This window comes from Varanus komodoensis, unplaced genomic scaffold, assembly GCF_004798865.1.
Source record: "Varanus komodoensis strain SLA01 unplaced genomic scaffold, ASM479886v1 scaffold49, whole genome shotgun sequence".
Lineage (NCBI taxonomy): Eukaryota > Metazoa > Chordata > Lepidosauria > Squamata > Varanidae > Varanus > Varanus komodoensis.
In genome coordinates this window covers 281,584-309,356 of record NW_025336072.1, presented here as the reverse complement: position 1 = coordinate 309,356, position 27,773 = coordinate 281,584, and the positions used below count along the sequence as shown (strand labels likewise).

At 51.7% G+C, this 27,773-nt stretch overlaps 1 protein-coding gene across 1 annotated transcript in view; it reads right to left on the bottom strand.

Annotated features, from left to right (window-relative positions):
- Positions 1-27,773, bottom strand: part of PPL (periplakin) — a 59,504-nt gene that overhangs the window by 14,420 nt on the left and 17,311 nt on the right. Inside the window, exons 2-13 of the mRNA XM_044445670.1 lie at positions 16,457-16,556; positions 14,728-14,882; positions 13,285-13,405; positions 11,741-11,866; positions 10,626-10,667; positions 10,066-10,227; positions 8,717-8,824; positions 8,480-8,575; positions 5,311-5,433; positions 3,274-3,420; positions 2,452-2,603; positions 2,203-2,300 (exon numbers count right to left, since the gene is read on the bottom strand). Of these exons, the coding sequence (XP_044301605.1) occupies positions 2,203-2,300; positions 2,452-2,603; positions 3,274-3,420; positions 5,311-5,433; positions 8,480-8,575; positions 8,717-8,824; positions 10,066-10,227; positions 10,626-10,667; positions 11,741-11,866; positions 13,285-13,405; positions 14,728-14,882; positions 16,457-16,556 (1,430 nt within the window). The remainder of the gene's footprint in view (positions 1-2,202; positions 2,301-2,451; positions 2,604-3,273; positions 3,421-5,310; positions 5,434-8,479; positions 8,576-8,716; positions 8,825-10,065; positions 10,228-10,625; positions 10,668-11,740; positions 11,867-13,284; positions 13,406-14,727; positions 14,883-16,456; positions 16,557-27,773) is intronic.

The following is a 27,773-nucleotide window of genomic DNA, read 5'->3' as shown; positions in this document are numbered from 1 at the left end:
GTGAACAAAATAGCATCCTTGGAAGGATGCCTACAAACCCAATCCCTTTCGCCCATTTCTAGGTGAGAATCCATGGCATAGTTGCATTTATTTATTTTTTATTGAACTGGTTCTGACACAGTATTTCCTCCATCAGAAGAATACAGGTGCCCCAACAGGGGCATGTGAGAAATTAATTTCAGTACATTTCTGATCTGGATTTACCCAGTTCACACCTCCCATTTTGAACCCAGACTTGGGCATAAAGGTCTGCGGAGGGTCAGAGCACCCCACTTAGTTTGGGGGGAGGCTGGGGGGGTCACTGTCCCTCCCCCGCTGCCTCTCAAGAGACTTGCTTTTGCTGCTTCGTGGCTGGCAGTGCCACTGTGTCCGTCTGGAATTCAACGGGCGAAGGACGGGGCGCTTTCTCGACACTCCCCGGCAGTTGCTGGGGTCGCCCTACCTGGAGGCTGGCCAGGCATGCCCTCGTGCCCCCCAGGACGCGTTCTCTCAGGGCCAGCCCCGCTCCTCAGCTGCAGGGGGTCGGCTTGCCTCTCTGCTCCAAAAACTGCCCCCCCCCCCCCCCCCACGTTCGCACCAGGCGTTTAGGACGCTCTTATTCCACTCCAGCAGTCGCGCTCCCCCAGGGACTCTTGGGGTCCGTCAAGGGCTCCGGGCGTCCCAGCCGACACCTGCTCCTCACTAGAGGGCTGCAGTTGGCAGAGCTCCTGGGGAAGAGGGACCGACCGGCAACGCGCGTGGGGACTGCAGCTCCACGAGGTGGGCAGCGCCTTCCAGCAGTGCTGAGCCCGGAATCCCGAAGTGGAATAAAAGTACCGTAACGGTACCGACAAACTGATTTTAAAAAAGATCTTGGATGTACCGAAATGGACAGACTGACTTTGTCTCTGAAGGAGAAAGAGGATACAGACTTCTATCAAACTTGGAATTCCTTTTATTACTGGCTAGAGGAACAGGACTATGCAGAGACTTAAATAAGTTTATGGATTATCATAAAAAGAAAAAGTATGGGGGGCTGACCCAGTAGGTCTGATGCTTTTGATGATTGATGATTTTTAGTTTCTTTTGGTTAGTTAGTAGAAAAATAACAATAAAACTTATTTAGGAAAAAAAAGTATCGTAATGGGAGCATTTTCACTGGAATCAATGGGAAAATTAGCCATGACTTCAGGTAGCCTTGAGTACTTTAGTTGGGCTCCTTTACACATGATTCTGCCTGGATCCAGTGAGAGTGCAAGAAAAGGCTATTGGATATTTTGGGAAACTGGAACCCCTAAGCTCTGGACTCCAGACCCATGGAGGATCTCCCCCACACACGGATGCACACGCAAAGCCAGTGGCTGCAGAGGCCACCGAAAATTAAGAGGCAAAGCCGCGCTTGCCAGTCCAGTCCAGTCCAGTGTGCACCTGTTGCCATCAGGGTGGGCACTTGGTCCAGAGGTTCCTTTGTTTCCTCTTCCCTCCCTGCCCCTCTCCCCTCGTATGTCGTGTTTTTAGACAGCAAGCCTGGGGGCAGGAACTGCCTTATTTGTTCCACGTAAGCCGCTCTGGGAGCTTTTTGGCTGGACAGAGGGTATGAACGCAATATGAAAAGCATTCATCCATAATAAAGAGCTGTTGGAAGAGCTGTTATTTCTCTCTCAACGAGAGATACCCTCATCCTGCACTCATCACTCAGCAGAAATTCAAACAAAGCGGCCAAGCTCATTTTACTGTACGTACAATCATAGGTCACAAGATCTCGGAAGCAGGTGTGGCTTGGATGGCGCATGGCATGGAGCTGCAGCTCTGGCTATCACGAAGGCACCCCCACCTCTAAATTGCCACTGCACCACTGCTTGGACACAGTCTGTGCTTGAAGTCCATGCGTGGCTGACCTCGCAATGTGATTTGCAGGTCCTCAGAAATGCATTCAGCAGCAGGCATATATTTTGTATGAAAACTGCATGCCCGTGTGTTTTTATCAATGGGGAAAGGGTGCATAGACTTCAAAGAAGTCCACCACTGATATGTAAATCCGGGGAAAGCACATAAAACATACATTTTATGCAAAAAACAAAGAAGCCTGCTATCAGGTACTGACATGGGATGACACGAGCTTCAAGATCGAATGTTTGCGCCCATATTGCTGGGGTGCAGATCCTGAAGGGCAGAACCAACCGGAGAAGGGGAGCCGGGTGCTCAGTGCTGCGGGGCACTCACCTCCCGTGCTGTCTGCCTTCAGTCCAGCAAAGCGCTGCTGCAGGAGGTTCTTTGTGCCGGCTGTCTTCTGCTTCACGCTCTGATACTGAGCAGCAATGCTAAGGCAACAAGGAAGGAGACGATCAAGCCAGCTGGAGAAGTGAAGGGGACAGAGTCTTGCTCTGGTTAAAAGGAAGCTGTGTAAACAGTAAAAGGAGGAGGGACCTTGTCTGAACCATGGGAACAAGACCTCGGTCAGGGAGCCCTTACTTGTCAGCCTGGGTTAAGGAGTCTGGATCTGTAGGGGGAATCATGAAGCAGACGCCCGGGGCACTGATGACGCTCCCTACACCATCGGTGACCTCCCAGACATCTCCACTGTTCTTGTGCACTGTGTACCTGGCTCCACGGTATATCTGGCACTAGGGAAGAAAGAATTCCCTGTAAGTACCCATCTTGTTGGGATCCCCCCACATGCATCTACAATTGGAGGGGGCATCCGAATCCCCAAAGACTAAAAATATACTTCCATTAGTAGAATATTAAAAGTATATAAAATAACAATGTTAAAAATGCTAAATGTAAAGAATAGAACAATTCCCAGATGCCTCCTGGTTCAGAAAGTGTTTTGCCTGCCTCTGAAAGCCCGACAGGTAAGGTACCAATCTTGCTTCTCTGGGGAGGGAGTTTCAGAGTCCTGGGGCAGCCACCGAGAAGGCCCTCCCCACATTTCCACCAGGTGGGCCTGGGAAGGAGGTGGGACGAGAGAACAGCCTCCCCGGGAGATCTTCATACCCCCCCCCGTTCCTTTATCAGCAGCCCCCAAGCCACGCCAGCATCCCGTTTCCTCTTCCTCGGGTTGAGTGCAAGGGCAGCTTCGTCAGGAGAGCATCCCTGCCCATTTTGCAGGGTTGCTGCTCCTCCCAGCTGTGCCCAGCTGCCCACGCCACAAGCCAGAGGACAAATGCCAGTTCGTCTGCCGCTCTCCACCCATCTGCCAGCTCCAAGCCAGGATGCAGTGCTTTCGCCCAGACCGGGCAATACCGCGCTGTTCCAGCCTGCAGCCAGCGGAGGCCACAGCCGGGCCCTGACCTGCTCGTTTTCATAGTCACAGAGAGCCTCCACTGGGATGGGCTTGAGCGGGGTCTCCCGGCGGTACTTCAGCGGGAGCACCTGCTGGCTGCGCTTCTGCAGGGACTTTACCACATCGTCGTACTTGTCCAAGGCCTTCTCCTGGTCCTGGCCAGAAAGAAAACAAAGGTGTTCGTGAGCCAGGGAGGGCAAGATCATGGCAGAGGCTCCGAAATGGCTCCCTCTTCAGTGCCATACAGCCCGTGCAGCATATGGGCTGGAGGGTGGGACTGGGATCGGGGTTCTAGTCCCTGCTTGGCCATAAAGTTCATGGGGTGATTTGGAGCCAGCCCCTGGCAGTCTAGCCTACCTCATAGGATTCGTGTGAGGATAAAATTGAGACAGGAGAACCTTGGCTATGCAGCCTTGGGTTCCTCATCAGAGGAAACAAAAGACAAGATATAAATGCAAGAAATCCATGCATGAAATAAAATATAAATAAAGCCAGAATGGGCAGATCTCAGGCTTGCAGGACTGACTTTGTTTATTACTAAAACCGCAAGAACCATCAAGCAGAGCATGGTGCAAAAGGCACACGCCTCAAAGGCCGCTGAGGCCAGGGGCTCGAGCAGGGCACCAGGAGAGAAACAAGCACACATGGTGGGTGGGAGGCCTGAGCACCTGCACCACACGGTCCCCTTTCCACCTTTCCTCCTTGATTTTTACTGGGGAAAAGGATGGGGGCAGCAGTGGGAAAACAGGGGCAGCTGTGAACTGAGGACAACATCTCCACCCCATCCTCCAAAATTTCTGAGGATGAATGCACAGGAAAATTGGAAGCACCCACGTTTCTGTCACATGAAATCCTGTTGCTGGTTATCCCAGCTGTTCTTGCTTTGCTTTGCTTAATACTGAGAAGGGTAATGTTGTCACTGCTACTGCTAATAACTATGGGTCTGAGGGTCCTTGCCAAGCTACTGCAGATCTCCCTGAGAATTACCCGTAGATCTAAAGCTACCTCTTCTGCTATAGAACTCAACTGGGAACAAAATAATTGGTCCCGGAAAACATACTGTATGTATCTTTTTCCCTGGGTCACTTTTATGCCTGAACCGCTGGCGGGCAAAGCAGTGGCGGGGTGTGTGTATGAGGAGGCCACCTGGGCTGAGTGCCGGCTGCACCTAGATGGCAGGACCTTTAAATCAGAGCCACTCGGTTCTTCCCTTCTATGAGGCCCATTCCCATGACTCGTGGGGGTGGCCACTGCTGCCCCACTGTGGCCCTCATGCTGGCAAACAGATTGTGCAGGGGGCCCCAGAGTCACTCTGTGTCCACCAGATCCAAGCCCTGCTGCGGCAGCGAGGGGCACATCTGGCTCCCGGGTGGAGAGAGTCCGGAGACGCTTATACAGCCAGCCTTATTTCCGTTTTTCCACGGTAAGGAAAGCAGAGGGAAGAACTAACCGACCAGCATGGGAGGCTTGCCAGACCAGAGGCAGATGGCGTCATCCGGGCAGCCTCCACATACATTTCTGTGAATGAGGCTGGGTGCAAAAAAGCCCTCACCTGGGAGCACCTGCAGGGGCAGCAGCAGACATGGGGCCTGTTTCTCCCAAAGCACCACATGCCCAGTCAGGAAGCTCAGCCTTGGCACGTGCCCTCGATGGAGAACAAGAGGGCTTGCCGTGTGGTGCAGAAGTGCCGGGGCCTCTGCTGCAGCTGCCCACAGAGCAGCCAGGCACGGACTTGGCCGGGAGCATGGAGCGCTTGCTGTCTTGGGTGTGCCTCCTCCAGTTCGGCGCTGGCTGGATAGGCCGGGAGGTGCAGTCCAGCACACCAGGACGGGACCAGAGGGCAGGACCGTCGTGTGTCAACAGCCTCCTGTCCCCAGTCCCCCTTTGACCCTCTAAAAGGGGAAGCTCGGGCCGCGTGTGGCCAAAGATTTGCCAGCTCCTGAGCGGATGCATGTGCGATGGGCAGGGGCCTGCAGGACAGCCTTCCTCCCCCGGATCCCTCAGCTGCCTCACTCAGCACTGCCACTGCCACCCAAAATACATGCCTCTAACTCCTGCAGCAATGATTCAATTTGGTACCAGTCCTTGAAATCTGGACTATACTTCTGGTCCAGGTCGGTGTCCACTTTTCTAAGGAGATCTTGCGCATCCTTCGCATCTTTTTGGAACTGTGCAAAAAAGGAAAATTCCAGAGATTCTCTTTAGGACCACGCGACACACATTTCCATCGTGACAATCACAAAGGCTGTTGCGCTTCCCGTCAGAATAACTCGCTGCTGAGAGCGGAGATCCTAAGGGCAGAGCCAGGACAGTGCTGGATGGCTGACAAACAAAGGAGCAGAAACGGACAGGTGCAAAGCGGGGTGACCGGGCCCCCGCTCTGCAGGGGAAGTTCGTACCCTTTCTTCAGGCAGGAAGCTTAAGCTTGAGCACGTACGCTTCCGTCCAGTTTATTGCTTCAAGTTTTCTTCCTTCATGGTCCAGTCACTGTTTTGAAGAGTCGTGCAGTAGATGGAAATCAACCAGGCAGCACTTTCGTGCAACCGTTAAAAGGCTGGCGGTTCTTCCCATCATGCGATCCAAGGGCGACCCCTCACCCCAAACAGCAGATCTGTTTCACCTACAACTCCTATCATCCCCAGTCCAGAAGGGGCTGCTGGCTGGAGAGGACAGCAGTGGCAGATCCAGTGCATCCGCAGTGCTGTGGAAGCTGCTTGAAGGCGAGAGCGGGAACGCCCACCTGCGTACTGCGCACGGGCACGATTGCAAAGCGAGTCCCAAAACGGGAGGTGACACGTCACAGGCTCCTCCCCTGCGCCGTAAGAGCGAGGGGGAAGGCGGCAGCGGTCGGGCTTTGCAAAGCAAGAGGCGCTCCGAGCGAGGTGCACACACCGCGTGCTTCACCGGGGAGACGGGGCCAGGCGGCCCCTGCCTGGGAGGGCCAGCCTCGCGAAGCGGACTCCAGCTTTGCCAGCAGTGCAGAGCAGCAGCGAGGCCGAGGGAACAGCCGCGGGGGGAGGCGAAGAAGACAGGCCCAGCAAGACGGCTTCCCCACCAGCTGTTCCGGCAGGTCTCCGCACAAGGGCTGCTGCAACACCTGAGCCGGGCCCTGCGTGCTTGTGATCGAGCCCCGCTCAGGACACTGCCTGCCAGAAGGGGGCTGCTGGGCTCCCCGGGTGGCCACCTCCCTGCCAGCCTGCTCTGCACCACCTGCCCCTTCCGAGGCTTCCCGGAGCGCTGCTGCGGCCAGGGAAAACGGGCTGCACCCCAAGGGGAGACCTGCGCACACGCGCATGAGGCCGTGGGATTCCTGCCGTGCAGCACAGCTCATCTTCCTGGGGTCATGAAGGATTCCTGCCTGAAGCTGTGGAGGATCAGTGCCAGGCCCTGTGGGTAGTCCAAAGCCTGATGGGCTAGTGCCCATCAAGGTGCCCTCCTGTGCTTGGGGCCCATGACAAAGTCCAACAAAGGAGGGGAGGAACTGGCACTGGAGGGAGCAGGAGAAGGACCGACAGACGAGTCCCATGGATGGCTATCCGTCTAGCCCACTGGCAGCAGCTCTCCACCAAAGGGCGTTTCCATCCCCCGAGACCGGATCCTTTGGGAGATGCCAGGGGCTAACCCCACACGGCATTCTGTGTGCGAAGCATGCCATCCGCCACGAGTGTTGCGAGCGGATTCAAAAGCCCCAGACTGTTCTCCTTGCAAAGCGTCCCTTCTGACCAGAAAGTGGTTGTGGATAAATGAGGAGGAGGCAGCATCGTGCTGCCACTTTGCCTTTGAAGCAGAGGAAACTGCCTCCCGCCCGCAAAGCCCCTCCGTTCGCACAGGGGCGCAAGTGGCCATTCGCTGACACCAGGCGTTTTAAACAGTGGCAAAAATGGTTGCGGAGCACGGAGAGGCCCTGGGGGTTTGCAGCACCACGTGAGGCTCCCGAAAGCAACCATGAGCGCGGCGTCTTGCGTGCAGAATAGATGCCTCATCTGAACTAAATTATTGCAATTCTTGGAAAAGGTTTTTAAAAATCCAAAACTCTAATTACGTATGTTATATATCTCTATGCACAAGCATATAACAAAACATACTACTGCTGTTAAAGGTTCTACATCAACTTCCACAAAGGCAGCCCAAATATCCAAATATTCATCCATCTGTAAATTACGCCTAAAGGCCACCCATTCAAAAATGAAATGCTTCATTAAATCCTCCACTCATTGCGTTATTGCAGGTACCCATTTGTCGCTCCAGAAACGTAATGGAGGTTTTTAGCTGTCAAAAGGGCATAGAAAACCATTTACATTTGATCTTGCATTCAGTTCTAAGAGATGGGTAGGTAGTTCAAAAGGACTTGGGCACTTTAAATATTAAAGGACTTTCTGTCTCAAGATTTATCCTAATTATTACCTCCTCCAAAAAGGAAGCTGCATTGGGCATTGCCAAAAGGTATGAAGAAAAGACCTATTAGCAGCACTGCACCTCCAACAATTGGCCAATTTAATTAAGCCCTTATATCAAAGGCATTGCCAACAACTTCCTCCAACAGAAGGCAGAGGAAGGAATGAAAGGGTCAGCTCTCCTCGATTTAATTCTAACAGGGATGGCCTGGTGGACAAAATAGCAGCCATGGGAACTCAGGCGGGGGGCGGGGGGGGGGGGAGTGACCAAGCAATACTTGATTCCTCAAGTATAAAAGAGACAAAGGTTAACTGCAGCCAAAAAGGTACCCTGGAAATCCAACTTTAAGGAAATGAGAACACTGATAAATGAGGTGCCATGATAACCCACTCTTAAAGGAAAAGGAGTTCAAGAGGGGTGGGAAATCTTGAAAAAGAAGATTTTCCAAGCACTACTACGAACAATTCCAACAAGAAAACCATTTAGAAGACAACAGAGGAAGCCCGTGTGGCTCCACAAAAAGTTAAGTGACAACCTGAAAGGAAAAAAGAACATGTACAGGAGGCGGAAGCAGGGCCAGGCCACGAAGGAAGAACAGAAACAAAGAGCAAGGGATTGCAGGGACGGCATCAGGACGGCTAAAGCGGGAAATGCGCTGAGAAGAGCAAGGGATGCTCAGAACAACACGGAGGCCTTCTTCAGATACATCCAGAGCAAAAGACATGAGGAAGGGAAAGGTGTCCAGCTACTTAAAGGCACATGGCACGGGAGGGGACTAAACCCCCTGCTGCCCCTTATGGGAACTTGACTGCTTGATACCTGGTGAAAGTCCTCCATGAACTTGAGGTGGCTCTCCTCACAGATGAGCAGGTTGAGATACTCCTTCCAGTCGGCATGGACAGCTTCAATGTGTGCCTGCAGCCGAGGGAAAGGGCGCCCCCGTGAGGCACGGGGCTCGCGGAGCAAGGTGCCCCGGGCACGGGACCAGCTGCAGGGAGCACGACTCCATTTCCGGAGCGACCCTTCCCTGATGGGGCCCCTTTCCAGCAAACTCACCTCGATGGGGATCCTGCCTGGATGGTTTCCAGACAACAGCTTATTCCCATCTTCGTGCAGCTTGTTGATGGCTGCCTCTTTCTCTTCTAACTTCCGATTTATGAAATTCTAAACACAAGGAAGCACAGCCATGAGGAGAGAGTTCAAGCCCCCAGGGGGTCTTTGGTCAGGGGGTCAGGTGCTTACACAACAAAGGCAGTCGAAGGCAAGCGCTTGGGGGATCTGCGTGATCAGGCTTTGGCTCCGCATTCAGCCAGAAAGCGCACTGGGTGACTTTGGGCCATTCACTCACTCTCAGGCCAGCCTTCCCCACAGGGTGGTTGTTGTGAGGATGAAAACGGAGTGAATGAGACTATGCCAGCTGTCCTGGGTTCCCCACAAGAGGAAACAAAGCAAGGAAGCAGCTGGAGTAAAACTGAGGAGTTGAGCCTTCATGCACTTTTCTACAAATTATCCAATTTTAGCTTCTTTCCAGGACTATTTAAACCAGTTTATCCAGTCTGACAAAAGATCGTGGCTACTTTCTGCCTATGACTGACCTTGTAAGAACGAAACTTTGCAGTCCTGGGGCTTGGGTGCTTCCTCCCCTTTCCTCCTTTGCTGCTGTGAGGAAGAGACTGGAACCTTCTGCTCCCCTTCTTAAGTGAAGTTTAGTGCTCAGTCCAAAGGCAGACAAACTGTGGTTCATTTTAACTATTGGTTTACTGAAACAGGCCAACTTTAAATCTTGGTTTTGGAAGCTGCTTACTCCAATAGGTTAAGACGAACCACAGTTTAGGGTTTGGACACAAAACTAATTAAAAATGGGAAAGAAACTTTCCACTTTTGTACTCATGGCCATAAACCAGTTTGTTGTACATATCTGAACACAACCACTAGCAGGAGAAAGAAAGCCAGCTGCCAGATTGATGGCTCTTTAATACCACTAGAGATGGAAAATCAGTGTTTTTTCAATCTTTGTCAGTTTTGCAGGTACTCACCAATAAACTCATTCCATTGCTTTTGGGAATTAACACCAGATTATTTTTAAAAACCTATATGAACATTTCATTTCAATATGTGCTTAAATATTAAAAAAACCTGTCAAAATGCATACTTCCAAATGCACTTTTTATCACAAGATGCATTCCCAAATGTATCTGGATATAGTTACCCTGAAGAGAACGATATTGCAATGTTTGGGAAACTGCAAAATAATGAACAATTATTTCTATTCTATGGTGGAAAATCAATATTCAATATGCACCATAATCTAAGAACTGCATATCAGATCTATTTCCTCTCAACGTCACTGTGTGGAGTCGCATCGACACCCTGCTACGGGGATGCGCTCCTGGGAGGAAGCGTACCTCGTACTGCCGCCGCCTGCTGGGGTAGTCAAGGTTACGGTCACTCCAGTCGTACTGCATCCTGTCCTTGGCCTGCTGGTCGAGCCAGTAGAGTTTGTTGGTGCAGCGCTGCATGTAATCCTGCAGCGAGTTCAGGTCCTGCTGCCTCTGCTGGGAGCCTGACTGCAAGCAGAAATGAGTCAGACCTTAGCAACCGGGAGGTGGGAAAGGGCCGCTGCAGAGGGCTCCTGGGAAGAGACGCTCCTGACCACTCCTGCTTCCTTGTGTCAGGATTGCAGACCACGGCCGGCTCTTGACCCACTGCAGGAAGCCGTCCCATCTAATTTCAGCCTGCAGTGACTTGCAATGAGCCCAGTGCCAGGGATGCAGGAGCCTTTTCTCCTCTGCAGTAGCCCATCCACATTTTGCCTCATGGGCCCCAATCCACCTCCGCCTCCCACATGCTGTCTCAGCGAGGAAGCAGGCGCAGAAAGGAAGCATCTCCGAGCTTCTTGGTTGTACTGAAGCTAGATCCTCGTCTTCACAGGCTTGTGGCGGGGGGAGGGGGGGCGGATTCTTACCAGCAGCTTCTGGTATTTCACCTGCAGCCCACTCATATATTCCTGGAGACAAATGAAAAGAATATTAAAAGCATAAAAACGCTGCCGTACAGACATCCGCTGCACAACTGCTGCGGCGAAGGCACTTTTGGCACGCACACTGCTGCTTCCCTCCACAAACACGGGGCACCTTCCCGGGCCATCCAGGATTCCCAGGCAGGTGTGCCAGTGTTCAGGGCGAAGAGTCCGCAAGATGCCCGCTCCTCCGTTGTTGCATTAGTGCGGCTCACAGGTGCTCCCCCCATTCCCCCTCCAAGAAGGCAGAGTTGCTCCCCTTGTACGCCACTCTCTTCGCAGGCGCCCGCGAAATCGGCCAGGCCATGGGATGGCGCTTGGCCCAAAGGCGCCTGCAGGCAAGCGGCAGGTCCAGGCTGTGGCCTGCAAGCCGTAGCCGGACACGCTCACCACTGCCCCATGTCGTTCTGGTGCATTTTAGGCGCCCCCTGCAGGGGATCCCAAGAGAGAACGAGCCAAAGGGGTGTTTTGCTGGGCGAAGTGCAGGACTCTAGGTGAGCCTCAGAGACGGAAGTAGAGGATTTGGGGGAGACAGCAGAAGCCCGTATACCAGGTCTGGCTGAGTGTGTCTGAGCAGCTCTGCAAAACCATGGATCAGAGACTCCTGTGCCTTTAATGGGCACGCGGCAGGCAGAAATCTAACAGGTACATACTGCCGCCACCCCCCCCCCATCACAGGAGCCCCCAAGGTGGAAAGCTGCTCATGCTGAATTTCTCCGGTCACTCGTTAAATGCACAAAGGGAGAAAAGGCGGGCAGACTTCAGTCTTGTGGGATCGCCTTTCTTTTCTTACTAGAAGGCCCAAGGATTGCCAGCCAGAGCCAGGTACAAAACATTTGGCTGTGGGAATCGGAGCTGGAGCTAAAGAAAAGGATGCCTCACATTTGTTTTCCGTACCCGAACCAAGTTCACAGACGTCACATAAACTTCCATGCTGGGCTTCCCCTTCCAGCTTCCAGAGGCTGACCAGCCAATCCTGGTCTCCTTTCTGCCCGCCTCGGGATTAAATGATCACCCTGCTCCCCTCCCTCTCCCCAGCAGAAGTTAAAAGCCGGTGGTACCTTGTCGCCTTCCTTGCTGATATGCGGTCCAATAGCCATCACCTCATTATGGAAGATGTTGTGCTCTTCCACCTGAGCGTTGACGGATGGCAGGTCCGTCCCAAAGCCCTTGCTGCTCAGTATTTCCTGGTGACAGAGGAAAGGTGGCGAGTGCAGCATCCCTAGGACAAGCCCAGCGCCCAGAGACAGGGGAACGTGGCTCGTGCCAGGCCGGGGCACTAGCCCACCCAGGCCAGTCTTATCCACTCTGTGTCAGGGATGGGGAGGAATTTGTTCAGTCTGCATTGTAAGGTGCATTTACCGAAATTTGCACTTTCAGACCAATTATCCTTTGAAATCTATACTTCTCAGGTTTGCAGTAGAATTCCCAAATCAAAAAATACTTTTATTTATTATATTTAATAGATTATTATATACCTACAATTATACTTTATTTATTCTATCTATATAATAAGTATATTCCTTTTCCTTCAAGGAATTCAAAGTAACTTGCATAATCCTCCTCTGAATCTTACCCTCACAACAACCTTGTGAGGTAGGTCAGGCTGAGAGTCCACTCATGGGACAATATGTTCAAAATACTTTATAGGACAATTGCTTGCAAAAACTATGTCTATGAAGGAAAGGGCATATAAATGCAGATATTAGGAGAAATGTGCACAAAATTGCTTATGAATTTTCAATCGAACTTAAATTACCTTGTTCTAAATGCAAGGTTAGAAAAATAAGGAACTGAGAGAAACCAAATCTGACCCTTTTCTGCACTGGTCGCCAGCAGCTCTGGAGGAAGATGGCAGAAAGTGGCCGGGGCTGGGGGGCAGTGGCAGGAACCAGCCGAGGAGGGGGCAATTTTCAGAAGAAAAGCAGGGTCCTGATCTGGTTGGGGCACACATTCCAGACCAGAGGCCCAGGGCTACGTGGATTTCCTGCAAAACGGAAGTGACGGATGAAGCACGCTTGTCTCGAACGTGTGGCTGTTGCCGAAGATCATCTGGCCACGAATACCATCCACCATGCGGAGGCGCCAGGGCAGCTCCTGGAGGGCGGCCCAGGGGGACATGCAAAGCGAGCAGGGCTTCCGTGATACAGAGCCGCTCGTGGAGCCAGTGCTGGGCGGGGGGTGATCTCCAGCCAGCAGGCAGGGAGGATTTGGGGGATTTGAAACGGGAAGCGGACAAAGCCACTGCGAGAGGAGCACACTCAGAGCGGGGAGAGAGACCCCGTGGCTGCCCCGCTGCCCGTCTCTCTCCATGAGCGATGAGTGGAGGAGCACCGCAGGCACCTCACGGGGGGGCTCCACTCCTTCAGTGATGCCGAGCGGTTCGGTGTGAGCTCTGAGGGACACGAGTCACGACGGGAATGGTGTGCATGCAGCTCACACGCTCATTTCAGAGAGAGGCTGTGGGGGTGGGGGGAGCGAGCTGGATCTAGCCACCCCGCAAACAGAAAGCTAGCACCACCAGGGGAAATGCCCAAGCCCGTTTCTGAACGAAAAGGGGTGCCAAAAGGAAGGCAGAGCTGGCGCTTCTAATGCAGGAACCTACTTGCTTCTCTTCGATCACGGTGGCCCAGTTGACTTGTGGCTCAATTTCCTGCAGGGTGAAGTTGTAGATCTGGTCATGCTTCACACGCAGGTTGCCCACGCGCTCCTTCAGCTGCCGGATGCTGAGGGAGGGAGGGAGTGAGAAATAAAGGAAGGAAAGAAGGACGGCAGTAAGGGGGGGAACAGAGAGATGCTTGGTTCATTTGAACAACAGGTGGACAAGGGACCTCCACCTGACAGTCCTTGTATTGGGCAGGCCAGCCAGCTTTAAGCTTGTGCAGGTCAGGGGGAGATCCCTTCACCTCCCCCCCCCCCCCCCCGACACTCCACTGCAATACTCTTGGTACTCTTGGTGCCTGGTGCTATTTATAAATTTCAGGTTTTTTCCACCCAATGGCAGAGGCTCTCTGGGCAGTGAACAAAAGTTAACAAAACAACAGAAACAACAAAAAATGAACTTAAACAGTAAAACCACAACCATTACAACTGAATCAGCATAGAGCTATAGCAGTGCTACAGGATAAAATGCAACATGAAAACTAACATGGAAAAGTTAAACTGTTAAAACTCTGGGAAAATAGAAAGGTTTTCACCAGGTGCTGGAAAGAATGCAGAGTATCTGGGGGGCTGCCGGCTGGCACCAAGTAACCCAATGGAGAAGAGCACCCACTAAAGCGAACATTGCCCGGTTCCCCCCGGTGAGGGCTGGCTTGGCCCTGATAACAACGAACATGGGCTTAATGAAGAGCCAGAATGAGCAAACAAGTCTTTCCAGTGCCTCAAGACTGCTGCCTTTTCAGCAAGAAACGGACAGAGCTACACCTCTGGGATATGTCATGGTATTCCATGTGTTGAACGAGGCCTTTTTCGTATTACAAGTGCACCCTTGCTGGAGAAAGAGTGCGCTTTAAAATGTGTGTGGACATGCATGGGTGCTTGAGGAATCTGGTCTCTAAACATCCCAGGTTCAGCTGGCCTGATCCACACGACTTGAGCTCAGGTGTGGGTGAAAATGTGGTTATCCGTTTCCTTTTGCATCTCCCAAATGCTCGGATACATTCCCTGGCTCAAGAAACATCAAAATGCATCCAGAATGTGCTGTGTGGGGGGGGGGGAATAAAAGAAAACGAGAAGAGCATTCGGAGAGAAGATGTGTCTGCAAAGACGTAGCAACATTCAGAGGAGGAGCAGCATTCCACAAAAACAACAAAATGTCTTGCGGCATCTGAAGGATGACCAAACGCCAGAATACGTTTGTTAGTTTTAAAGGCCCCAGAAAAGCCCTTTGTTATATTTAAAGGTGATTTTTGGATGGCAGACTAAAGTAAATACAGTGCAAAGGCAACTGAGGGGCACATGCAGAAGTAACACAGGCTGGAAACAGGCAGACCTGCCCGCCCCTCGGAAAGAGTTTCAGGCCAAGCCCAGGCCCGGGGGAACTCACTCTTCGGTGATCATGTCCCCCTGCGGGTGTTTCATGTGTCGAGCGATGGCCGCGTCCCCATCCAGGACGTACAGGAGCTTATCAGACTCTATCAGCTTGTCCGCCGTGTAGTCCTTGTACTGGGCAGGCTGGCCAGCCTTGAGCTTGTGCAGGTCCTGGGGTGGGGCGATAGCAGAATGGCAGGAGGGTTACAAAACGGCGGACTCAGAGAGGGCAAACGCCACTGCCTGTGCCCTTGTTCTAAGGCCTAAACCTACAGCAGAACATTGATCGCGGCAGGCAGGGCGCTCGAGTGGACCTGACTCCCTTCTGGTTTTATCCTTAACTTTAGGATGATCCAGTTTAAAAGCTGCATTCAAATAAGGGAGGAATCAGTAGAACAGCTGAACCTGAGGTACTCCTGAAAAATAGGAGCTGTTCCCAGGTTGGAAAACAGGAATCAAAGACACTTTTACCATGCAGCCATCTTGACCCAAACACAGAATTTAAGCGAGGGACCCAAACATTGCCTGCTATTTAGAACCCTTCCATATTTTCCAACAGCTTCTCCCATGTTTTTTCTTGCTGGAGAAAGCCTGCCAAGGGTGCAGAGCGACACCTGTTCAGGCAATAAAAAGGCCTCCAACTCCTAGCACTGCCCCAGCCGCCTGGGAAAACTGCTTGTGGATGGTAACTGGCACCATGCCTCAGCCTCGGAGCCAAACTGCCTATGGGTTCCCACAGGAAAGTCTGGTTTATACATGTTTTAAGAATAGCCCATTAGAGAGTTCCTGAGCTGTATGACAGAAATGATAAACCCCACGGTTCCTTGGGGGCAGGTAGCTAATCCAGGACAGCCTGACTGTTACATATTATATCTTCCAATCATCAGCAAACTCTGTGTGTGCGTGTTCCCCACAGCAGCCGATCACGCAAGGCATGATCAAAACACGGCATGCATACTACGGGGATGCTGCTGGCGTGCTTCCCCGTAACGGCCTAAGACCGATTCCAGCCCCAGGTAGCCCAGTCTGCTCACTTGCCGCTAAAATGTAGCCATTTCAAACTGCATTTGCATGCAAAAGCAGCTGAAACCAGGTCTGTTCTGCTTCAGCAAGCTAGCAGCGTCAGGTACCTTCAGGCCAGGCCCAAGGCACTGCATCTGTAGAGAACGGAAAGAGCGCAAACCGTATTTCCAAAGGGGAACTGACAAGAGCCCCAGGGAAGGCCAGCGCTCGCTCCAGGTTCTCTCACGGCTGCAGCAAGGTGGGCTGGGGACATGCAACTCTTCGTTCTAGATGTTGTGGTTCGAGTGCTGGGCTGGGGCCTGGGAGACCAGCCCTGCTGAGCCTCATGGCTCACTGGATGCCCTCGGGCCAGCTGTGCTCTCGGAACAGCCTACTTCACAGGGTTGTTGTGAAGATAAATCAGGAAGAGAGAGAGAAGCATATACAACACCCTGAGCTCTTTGGGTGGGGGTGGGGGGGGGTTGGGGCAAGTATAAATGCAATAAAATACACCTGAGCTCCAGCATCTTCATACATTCCAGAATTTAAATAATTAGGCTCAACCTTAAAATATTTGAAAGGGAAAAGAATGTCTTGAAGCATGAACAGACTGCCTTTCCTTCTTCTGTGAAGAACTACAGTGAGCTCACAACCTATGACTTCCAGGTGCACATGAATCCTGCTGCATTTCCTTAAAAATTAACCAGTGTTTAAGCACCATACCAGGTGCTCCAAAAACTCACATTTTGCATCTTTGTGTCCGCTTCCACAATGTTTTTCTCCACCTGGTCAGCATTTTTCTGTAACTTCTCGATCAGTTCTGACAACTCCTTGCTGGAAATGCTGTGGGAAGAGAGGAAGTGGAGGTTTAAAGAAGGGGAAAACAGGGGAGCTTGATCAGAACTGAAGCTTGCCTGGGCTTGGTCCCAAAATCTGGAAAACGGGAAGCGGCCATAACAATGTTCTGCTGAGCATATGCAAAGTCTCTTTCCTTCACCCAAGAGTACCTATAGTTTGTCTGCCCGACACTGGGACTCAAAGGAGGGAGGAATTTCGAGAAGCAAAATTATCGACATATGTTGAGTCTCCAACAACTTACCAAAGCAAGAGGGAAAGATGTCTTTGGCCTAGCCAACATAGCCAAGGTGAAAGCTGCCACACACTTTGAGCAATAGAAAAATGCCCTGGGCAGGTTACGAACCATCCGCCCCAGTTAACCCATCAGTAAACTGAAAATATCAAACTCCTGTCTCGTCGTTTAGTGGGTTCCCCCTCACCCTGGCAAATACAAACATTTTAAAGCACCGCATTCACAAGAAGCACTCCTTTAATTTACAAAACACTCTTGAAATCTCTCTGTTTATCCAAACAACCACCCAGTCTGTTGGTCACTGTAACTGCAGACGTTACTGTTGGGTTTGGAAGCGACTCACCCAAGGCCAAAGCAGAACACATGGCAGAGTTCAGATGCCAACTTTTCAAAAAACTGGTCCCTCTCCTAGGCCTTCAAACAACCTCAAATACATCAGGAGGTGAAGCCTTTCTTGGCTGCAAGTCCCCTCTTTTCACAGAGGGAAAGTTTTCATTTTTCCATGTCAGGCTGCTGTGGAAGGCACACGACCAGCCCGAGGTGTGACAAAGAAGTTAGTGGCAATGACCCTGAACGAGGGCCTGTGTAAGTGGGAATCCTTTTGCTGGCCTGCAGTTGAGCCAGCCGTAGCAGATGGTGTACCAGGTAAGGCTCCTGGCCACCAGGGAGCGAGTTGCTATGGTCAATCGATTGCCAAGCAGCACTGCTCGCTCGCCACCCTGGGCTGCTGAGGGCCATGGAAGGGGGACATCCTTCCATTACTGGAGGCGAGGCTTTGATCTGGTTTCACACTGAGAGGGAGAGATGGATTTCTGAGGCAAATCCAAGAAGAGCCCAAGGAGGCAACAAGCCACAAAAACTGGCTGCTAAGGAGGAAGGCCTCGCAAAGAAACTTGGCCTGGAGGGTTCTCAAGGTTTTTGCTAATGGGTCCCCACTGAGACAGCTGAAAACAACCAAGGTGCTCAGAAGTACCCTTTGTGGGGAATATTCCTGGAGCTCCCTGAAAATGGCAAAGTCCGCTGTCACACAGATTTCTTTGTCACAGGGAGGTCCACAGTTCAGCTTTCTTCAAGGGACGTGCAGGCACGGCCTCTAGAGATATCCTTGCGTCACTTCCTACTTTAGGCAGAATTTGTTGACCAGACAAGCAGACAAGGCTTCCATGTTTTACTGTTCTCCTCCTCTCCTCAGGGCCCATCCTTCCCAAGTCATCAAGAGTCCTTTCTCCTCCCTGTCTCCTTTCACACTTAACACGTACACACACCCCATTGCTAGCTGCTTTACATTCATTTCCTCCCGTAACATCCACCCTCTTCTCTCCTTCCCCCGCCTTTGCAGCTTTTTAATAACATGAAATTAAGTAAAGCATTAAAATATGACCCTTCTTTCTGTCCACCAGACCTGTCAACACAGCATGCCAGCGTGGACTCGAGGTCCTGGAAGGCCCTTGGGCAGGACAGCCCCCCCCCCCCCGCCCCGATGAGTCCCGCCACCAAGGAGAAGCCATTTCAGGCCCACTGCTGGACTGCAGATCCTTGGCAGGGACCCAAGCACACTTGCCCTTGACACAGTGTGGCCCTGGCATTGAGGGGGGGACCAAGTGAAGAAGTCATGGGCTGCCTGCACACTGAGACCCACCCGAACATGGGGCGAGTGCCATGGCATGTCCAGCTCCACAGGCCCAGAAATGCGGCTTTTGTCCTTTGCCTTCAGGGTGCCCCTGAAGGGGACAGCTGTGCCTAAGCTTACGACTGATCCCACGGCAGCATCGCAGCTCAGGCTCCCTTCAGAGCATTTCATTCCCTGGTTATTCCCAGCCTTTTCCATCCTCACCCAATGGTTCCCAGTTATTTGGTACATTTCTGAGCCAGCTTTTAAGGTGACGGTACTCCCAGGAGGGCCCAGACACCAAAATAAATGAGAAAAAACACCTTAAATGTAAACTGCTTTAAAAGAGGCAATTCCACTCTTTCCCAGTACTAAAATACCATAAAACTTTTTACGATTGAAGCCAGAGGCAATATCTCTCTTATATAAGCACTCTTAAAAGCAGCTTGCACAACGATGATGATGATGGAGAGAACCTCTGAAAAGGAAGGAAGAAGGAAATCTAAGAAGAAAATCCAAGCCTTCCATCTGCAAACTATTATTATGTTGCTCTGTATTCTGCCTTTGTTCTTCCTGTGACGAATCCAAAGTGGCTTTCACAGCACCATTTTATCCTCACAACAACCACCTGTGAAGTAGGCTATGCTGAGAGTGAGTGACGGTTCCAAAGCTGCCCAGGGAGCCGCATGGCAGAATGGGGACAGGCACCCAGATCGCCTGAGTTTCAGTTTTTGGTAAGGTTAGAGGACTATTTCCAAAATGTCTGGTAGCCAAAGCACATGTTTGCCTGAAAGTGAAAGTTAGAAATGGCCCCCTGGATAAGCTGCCCTGCTTTGAGCACATCATGGGAAAGCGAGACTCCTGGGGAAGGCCGTCGTGCTGGGGAGAGTTGAAGGAAGGCAAAGAAATGGACCAAGCCAGAGATGGGCGGACTCCAGAAGGGAAGCCACAGCCGGGGCCTTAGGAGAGCTGGGCAGGATGTCACGGAGAGGCCACTGAGGGGGACTTCCACCCAGAGTCACCGCAGGCCAAAGGTGACTGGACAGCGCGTGACAGCGACAAGAGAAGCCGCCGGGCCGAGCACTCTGAGACGCGGCGGGCAGCCTCCTCTGTGGCCGGCTGGGCCCGCGGACTCTTCACAGTTCACTTCACCTGTTGCTTCTCCACTGCAGATGCTTTGGGACTTGCTAGTGCCGTGACGAAAAGCTCAGAAGAGGCACCCGGCAGAGTCTTCCCCGCGTGTCCTGTGCCTCCCCTCCTGAACCCTGGTCTTCTGCCTGCCACCAAAGCATCCTCTTGGAGGGTGATTCACAGCAGCCCCGCCGGAGGGAAAGGAAAGGAAACGGGAGCAGCGGAACATTCATTCAGACGGGAACAGCCAGGGAGGCCAAACAAGGAAAAGTGGAATGACAGGCTCTTTCTCTGGCAGGTGACCAGTGCCAGCAACATGCCCAGGCTGGTGGAAACTGGAGCACTTGCGTACATGACCCGGGCTTCCTACTCAGAGAGCATTTTCCTAAATCGGAGTGCAGAGCCTCTTCTGGCTCAGCACTGGATTCCATTTTGGAGCAGGTCCTGGGGGGTGGGCCCATCGCAGCGCCAGCCAAAGCAAAAGGGGCAAGTCCCTGACTGTCAGTCTATTTCGACTCGGAGCTCTCGGTGCATGTGACGACCTCTCAGGAGAGGCTCCTGCCCTATTCTGAATCGGGGGCTGGTCCCTCCGGCTCCACAGCTCTGGCTTCCCCAGCGGGGGTCCTTTGCAGCCTGCCTGGAGATGCCTGGAGGCAAACTGGGGGCCTCCAGCAGACACAGGATGTGCCCCCCCCCACACAAACAAGTATGGTCTGTCCAGAACATGTAAGGTACAGGCTTGAGTGTCAATTACCGGGTGACAGCTTTCGTGTTGTATATAAACCCTGTTGTGTAATGTTGTGATATCAACTCCACTCTCTTAGGCAGGGTTGTTTTGGATGTATCTGAAAGGAATGCATTCGCAATGCTGTAATCTATTTGCCCATTCCAAAGGCTACAATCTTTTGTTGTTGTTGTTGCCACAATACTTCATTTTAATTATTGTTTATATTCTACTTAGGAAAATGGGCATTCAGTTTTAGTAGAGGAATGTATTGCATGAGCCACAACAGAACATAATTTGTATGTAGGGTTTTCCTGCTGGCAGCTGATCAGGGGGCTGGGAATTTATTTTGTTTTGCTTATGATTAGGGGTGCTTCCTGCTGGATCCAGACCATGCCTCAAGAAGAATCGGGATTCTGGCACTGGAGGAGAGGGATGCACATGGGAAATCATGCCAGACACTCCTTTGAGTCACCTGGATATTTCTTTACGTAAAATCACATGACAAGTTTCAGCTGCAACAGACTGTCATGTTCTGCTGGGCAGGCAGGAATCCCAACTTCAGCCAGCCATGTTCTTCCACAGGATGCTCCATTCCACTCGCCCTCTAACCTGGTCTTCCACAGTCCCTCCCTCATTTATTGGGCCTTTTTTATTGGCCTGGGCCTTTGAAGGGAGGCTCTCCCATTGGGATTACTGCATTTCAACACATCTTAGGATTCCTCCAAGCTTTCCAGGATTTCTCCTCCGGGATGCAGATGATGCTGTGTGAGCGACATAAAGGTTGCCCTCAGAGAACTTCATTTGTTGTTCATTTGCGGTGTGGCATAATCTATTGGTGGTGTCAAGGTTAATTGCTTTAATCTTTCTGTATCAAGATGCATTATACACTTATCCAGGATAAAAGAAATGTAGCTAAGCACCAAGAACTGCAGGCTGACATGATCCTAGTTAGATCTCCCTTTAAGCACAGATTCTTTCGTCAGGACGGAGCAAGCCACTCCCATGGCTGAGATAAGAGGATAAGTGCTTTACAAGGTCACTAAGGGGATGCCTGTGTGAACTGCCTGAACATTAAAAAGGATATAAATACCAGGGATTATCATTCTTTCTAACATCTTGTTTTGTTTAGTCCTGAAGTCACATCCGATCCATGGACAACATTGCTCCCAGCTCTCCTGTCCTCCACCATCCCCCGGAGTCCACCCAACCCCATACCCACCACCCCAGTGACCCCATCCAGCCACCTCATCCTCTGCCGTCCCCTTCCCCTTTTGCCACCAATTGTTCCCAGCATCAGGGTCTTCTCCAGTGAGTCCTTCCTTCTCATTAGGTGGCCAAAGTATTTGAGTTTCATCTTCAGTATCTGTTCTAACATCTTGGACCTATCCAGAAATGCACTAGAGTGCAATCTTACAGATGCAGGCTAGACACCAGGAAAAACCTTCCTGTCAGAGCAATACAACAGTGGAACCAGTTGTCAAGAGAGGTGGAGGGCTAGAGACATTTGAGGTGAAACGGGACAGTCCTCTGAGTGGGATGGTGTGACTTGGTGCCCTGCATCAGAAAGGGGCTGCACCCAATGGCCTTCTTGGCCCCATGCAACCCTACTAATCTATGAACCTATAACTATGTTTACTCCAAAGCAGGGCCCATTGAATGCAATTGACTTGACTCCCAAGGCTTCCAGACTTAACGTGCAATCTTATGCATATTTGGACAGGAAAAGATCCCAGAACTCCCAGGAAGCCGCAGTCAGCTTGGCCGATCTTGGAATGCAGGACTTTTCCCTATCTGAACATGCGTAGGATCGTATCTTCATAGGCTTCGGGAAACTGCTACCCTGAGCCACAGGAAGCCAACTGGCACAGGCCTGCATGGGAGCGCACTTTTGCCGGTGGATTTCGCCCCAGCCCGGCATCACCAGATCGCTCTGCAGCCGTTTTAGTTGTTGTGGCTCCAAGTCTGGCATCTGCCGCTGGAGTGCTGCTCCATCAACAAAAGGCTGCAGCCCTGCCAGGCCGCAGCGGCAGCAGCAAACGAGCAGCGTTCCAGAAGGGACCATGCCGCCCCACGTCCCTTTCAGAGCCCGCCAGGCCAGTGAAATTGCACTGCAGGGCTGCAGTCAGCAGAAGGCTGAAAAGCGAAAGGCTCTGCGGTGGCTTTCCTGAACAGCCGTGCGTGGGCCTTGCAGCAAACGGTTGAGTGCCGGAGCGCTCCTGATCGGTAGGCCAGCCACGCCTCCTTTCGGGACACTCCATTCCGTTGCGCCTCCCCTGCACCCCCGTTTTCCGCTACCCCTGCAACGGATGCTCGCGGTTCCATGGCGAGTGAGCACGCTCAAGTCCTTGCTGGACTGCTTATTCTTCTAAGTCAGCTTCTGCAAACCTCAGGCTTCTCCTAAACCTGCTCATGCTCTTTTTGTGTTGCTTGGTAAGTCCATCTTGGTTACCGGAGAGCAGGGACCTCACCAGGGCTCAGCACGGTCAGGCGCCTGCCGTAGCCCGACCCCTCAGCAGGAAGCCCTGGGAGGAGTGCAACCCTCAAAGACAAGCTGCCTCTTGCTTGGCCCCAACAGCGGTGGTGCTGAGAGGAGCAGCAGTGGGCCGCTGCTGGACCCCAGGCTCTCGGTCTGCCGGCCAAGCAAGGGGCTGCCACGCTGAGGAACGGGTGGGAAGCAGAGCAGCTGGGGACAAAGACGACGAGCAGGGAGACTTCCCGAGGGCGCCTTGCCCAGGAGCCCCCCAAAAGCTACCGCCAGCAGCAAGGAGGGGCCGGCCCTGGGGGGACACGTCTGCTGTTCACATGTATAGGAGGATGCTCAAAAGTTGCAGTCATCGCAACTGATTGCAGAGGGGAAGGGCAAGGAAGCACATGGCATCCCTGCAGTGCAACGGACTCCCTAATGGGTTGGCCCGCCCAAGCAGGAAACAGGCGTGCTCAGGCCAGGCGGTCTGCTGAACTGCGGAGCTGAGCTGACACCGAGACCCACAAATGTGGGGCGGGGAACGGCGATTAGTGCAGCAATGCTGGGGAGAAGGGGCCACGCTTCTCAGGCACACTGTTTCCCCAGCTAAAATGCCTTGCTCCTCTTAGTTGTCCTGCAGGGAATTCTTAGTGGCCTGTTTTCCCCTGCAAGGCAAGTGGTAGCTTGAAGTGGGGAAGGGAAAGTCTTGAGGGGGTGGGAAAGAGCGGCCCCCCTCCCTGGGCTGTGCTTTCTGTCTGAATCGGACAGTTCTGCTCCTGCTGTGGACAAGGCAGAAGGTCCTTTCCATGACGGCCTCAGGTTTCTCTCATGCAACAGAAGTTGTTTATGCCGATGTGGGAAATGCACAATCAATGCAAACTTTAAAGCAGTGCCTATACGTGTTAAGATGGGAAAACATTCCTACAACTCACAGCATCCCCTAGCCACCATGCCTGGCGGGGAAATGCTGGAGCTGAAGGGAGCTCTTTTCCATCCGAGCACGCACACTGTTGCCACCTTGATCCCCCTCCCGCTTTTAATGGCATGCCTGTCACCTGTTGCCCGAACCGCATAGGTGCCAGATTTTGCTCCAACTGTGAGAGACTCCGAATGTCCTGAAACTGCTTGGTTGTGAGCCACAACAATGAAAGCACTTTGGCAGCAGGGAGCAGCAGGGAGACGCGCCGGATCTGACCCAGAGTATTCCATTCGGCTGCCCTTGTGCAAGAGGGGTGTGTAGAAAGAGGACTTGCCTCCTGACACACAGGACATGCTGTTTCCTGGTGTTTCCACGTCTTGAACCTAACTTGTCTTTGAGGGTCACACCCTCTCAAAATATGCCGCTAGTGTTAATGGAATCATCTCAAAACAAAAGAAATCTGGATTTATGTTAAGAACAAAGAGATAATTGTTGTAATGTCACTTTTCCGCATAGCTCTAAAGCCATTAATTTGCTGGTAAGCTTAGCCCACGGAGATTAATGAAGTTTATTTCCAAATAAGTTGTTACAGAATTTCAACACCAGTGGACAGTTGCTACAAAGGCAGTTTTTGGCAGGCAAGAATTCCATTATGAGGCAGTTGGAAGTGGGACCTGCTGTGAAGCTCAGGGCCTTGGCGGGTGAGTGACCCCTCATGGTAGGGGCCAGGAGGAGTAAATTTTTGAAGAGAAAGGTGCGGGGGCTCAGATCTACAGCTCAGCTTAAACTTCACGTCACACCATAGTTAAATAAGCTGAACTATGGTTTGCTGTGGTATCTGAACCATGGCATTCAATGGTGGATCAGAAGTCATGATTTTAAGTGGGTGGGTATGCCAACGAAAAGAATTGACCAGGTTTCCATGTAATAGCCATGGTTTATTTAACCCACAGTTGTTGCTCTGCCCAGGGTTTTTCTGGAAGACAATCCAACTGGGTTCTTTCCTCATTCCCCAGGTTCCTTGTTTTCCCTCTCCAATCCTGAGTGCAAAATGCCTTTGCAGCATCATAGCCCTGGCATGTAGTGTGTTGCTTTTTCCATTTTCCTGCTCTTGTCTGCCACCTCACAAAGAAACCATAATGTTCACACAAAACAACAACTGATTGTTCCCTTTCTAAGTGTTAGCAAATCAGGGTTAGCATGGCCACATTCAAACATCACCTCCACCCAGAATTCAGCAGGTTAGCATGATGTGAAAACCAGTCCAATGCTCTACCCCACCCGGCCCAGATCGATCGATCTATCTATCTATCTATCTATCTATCTATCTATCTATCTATCTATCTATCTATTTGGAGGAGGAGGAGGAGGAGGAGGAGGAGGAGGAGGAGGAGGAGAAAGTACATAGGACATGGATGGATGGAACAACCACGACTGGCTACTGCCAAGTGTGACATCAAAGCCCCCGTTAACCCCAAAACGAAGCACGGGTTACCTGCTGGATGGCTGAAAGCCACTTCATCCAGCCACTAAACAGCCAGTGGCCTGGGTTTGGAGGTCACTGTCAGGAGCAGAGTGTTGCTGAGCAAGAACCAGAGAGGCGGGCATGCGGAAGGCGGCAAGCCTGAGGTCTCCCACTCCTGCCCGACAACCCATCGGCTGATGCCAGAAGCACGGCTGCTGCTCTTCCCCCAGATGCCTTGCACCTAAAAGGTGGAGTGCTGAGCTGCTGGGAAAAGGAGGGCAGCTAGCAGCTCAAATCCACGGTCTGCCAGGTTATCTGAGAGCTCAAACCCCAGTTTGGGTTCCAGATTGTGCTTCCTGAAGGCTCCCGTTCTGTTGTTATTGATCTGGTTCTGTTAGTCATCTTGCTTTTTCTTTTTCTTTTGTTCTTGCTTCCCCCATATGTATCTATTTTCTGCTGCATTTAGTCATTCTGATTAGTTGCACTGATTGTTTTCAAAGATTTCATAGTGTTTCCCACCTTGCTGCCAACTCAGAATAAGTCACCGGCATCCAGAGCGGTGCTAATTGCCCCAGTTCTGCCCCAAACAAACTTAAGGACGCCTTCTTCACACTTGTGCCCAGTTAGAAAATTGTCTCCAGCAACAGCCATGCTCGGTGCTACCCCAGGGTAGATTCCACTGCTGCAACACCATTAGTAGTAAGGATTAAGGTAAGCCCCAACCCACTTCACCAGCGATGCTTTCTGCCCGAAAGGCAGCCAAGAAATTATTACTATTACTACCTTTACTGTTGCTTCACGTCAGTACATGTTTGCCCACCTGTTGAGACTGCTGTGCCTTTCATGCACACCGTCAAAAAAATACAGCCAGCTTACAAAACTGTAGCACTACTCAGAGTCACCCAAGAGTCAAATCATTGGTCCGCAGCCGGTGGCTCAGGCCTCCCCCAGGAATGGGTTGCGGAATCAGTGTCCCTGCCCTTGCCTTTTCTTCTGAAAGAGAGAAGAGAAGGAAGAGAGAAGGGAGTCTCTGAAAGAGGGAGCAGAAGTTGAGGGAAGCTGGTGATGCCCAGGGCCCGCATGGCTCAGGTGACATTCAAACCAAGGGACTGGAGCTTCGCGCGGCCTCTGTGTTGCAGTGGGCCTGGAGCCGCAGGTGACGGGCAGCTCATGTTGTCCAGTGGTTGGGGAAGCCCTGCACCTGCACAGACGCACTGGTCAACCACGGCCTGCAATGAGCTCTGAGTCATCGCGGACCCAAACGACTAATGAAAGCCAGCTGTACCACGAAACCATTCAAAATAATAGATGGAGACAGAATCTGCAGTCATTTTCTTTTCATTGTAGATGGGTCATTCTTGGATGGGTTGGGTGGAGGAAGGAGTCAAAGGACTTATTTATTTACTGGAAGGACACGGTGGATTTCCATGTGTTATGCCAAAGGCGGGGTGGGGTCACAGTTGGACTCCCTGCCAAAGAACGCTGGAAGGTATTCAAAGCAATTACTCATCCCGGCCCACTATAAACGCCTTACCAGCGTTAATCAAGTACAGCCGCTTTGCCAGGGGCTTGTGCAGTCTTTTCAGCAATGTTCTGCTTCCCTCCAAGAGCCTCAGTGTGGTAGATAACAATCCTGACAGGCCACGCGGCCAACCTGAAACCAAGACTGAGGGCTTGCTAGTTCAGCGGGACCTGACAGAGCCTCGAGAACGCAGGCAGCCCTTGACCCCAAAGCTGTGCCCAACTCTGGCCACTAGGTCACCATGACGTTTTTGCAGATTTAATGGACTAATACCCAATGGACTAATTGATTCTATGTCTAGTCAATGCTGGGGCATGTGCTGTAAAAAGGAAGCATGTACTTCAGGGAAGACGCAAAATGCCTTTTTTCTCACCAACTATCCAGAATCGGTCCCAATAAATCTAGGGCCAGGGAAGACAGCTTTCCAGGTCATCAACGCTGCATTCCCGGGCTCATTGCTTCTGACAACTCTGAGAAACAGAACCTTAACCACTAGCTTGGTATGAAAGATGGGGCTGACTGGTGGGGATCTCCCCCACATCACTGAGGCTTCTTTTTCTGCTGTCAATGGGGGAGGAAAAGTGGATCTTTTAATGTAGGTTTTTCTCCCAGGGATTCTGTTTTTTTGACTTTCTATAGATTTTATTAACCAACCACAAGGTGGCATCGTGCTATAGTTGTAGCATAATAAAACTGGGAAGCTACAGGAGGCTTTTGTTCGGGTTTGTTCAGACTAGAATCTGAATGTGGCATTTTCAAAACTGCTTTAAAATGCACCCTGCAAAAGTGGGAGGAGAACAGGGAGGATTCCCGGAGGACAGCGGTGTCTGTGTGCATGGCTCTGAAGCACACAATACAAGACCCAGGCGGAGAAACCCTGGCCCGGACCTGAATTCTGCACCACTACTCCGCAAATACGATGACGGAAAATCAGTGGCCGCCTTTTCAGGCGCGTCTTTGACAGCTGCATAGCAGGTAGAAATCAGATGATGAAGTTTTCCTGCATCCTCACCACCTGCGTGTTGGTCAAGACTTTGCTGCTACTTCTTTTCCTCTGCCACTCAGCGAAAATCCACCCATTAGAAAGGATGGTGACCTAGCCCAGAATCGCTGGAGTCCGAGAATACGGACAA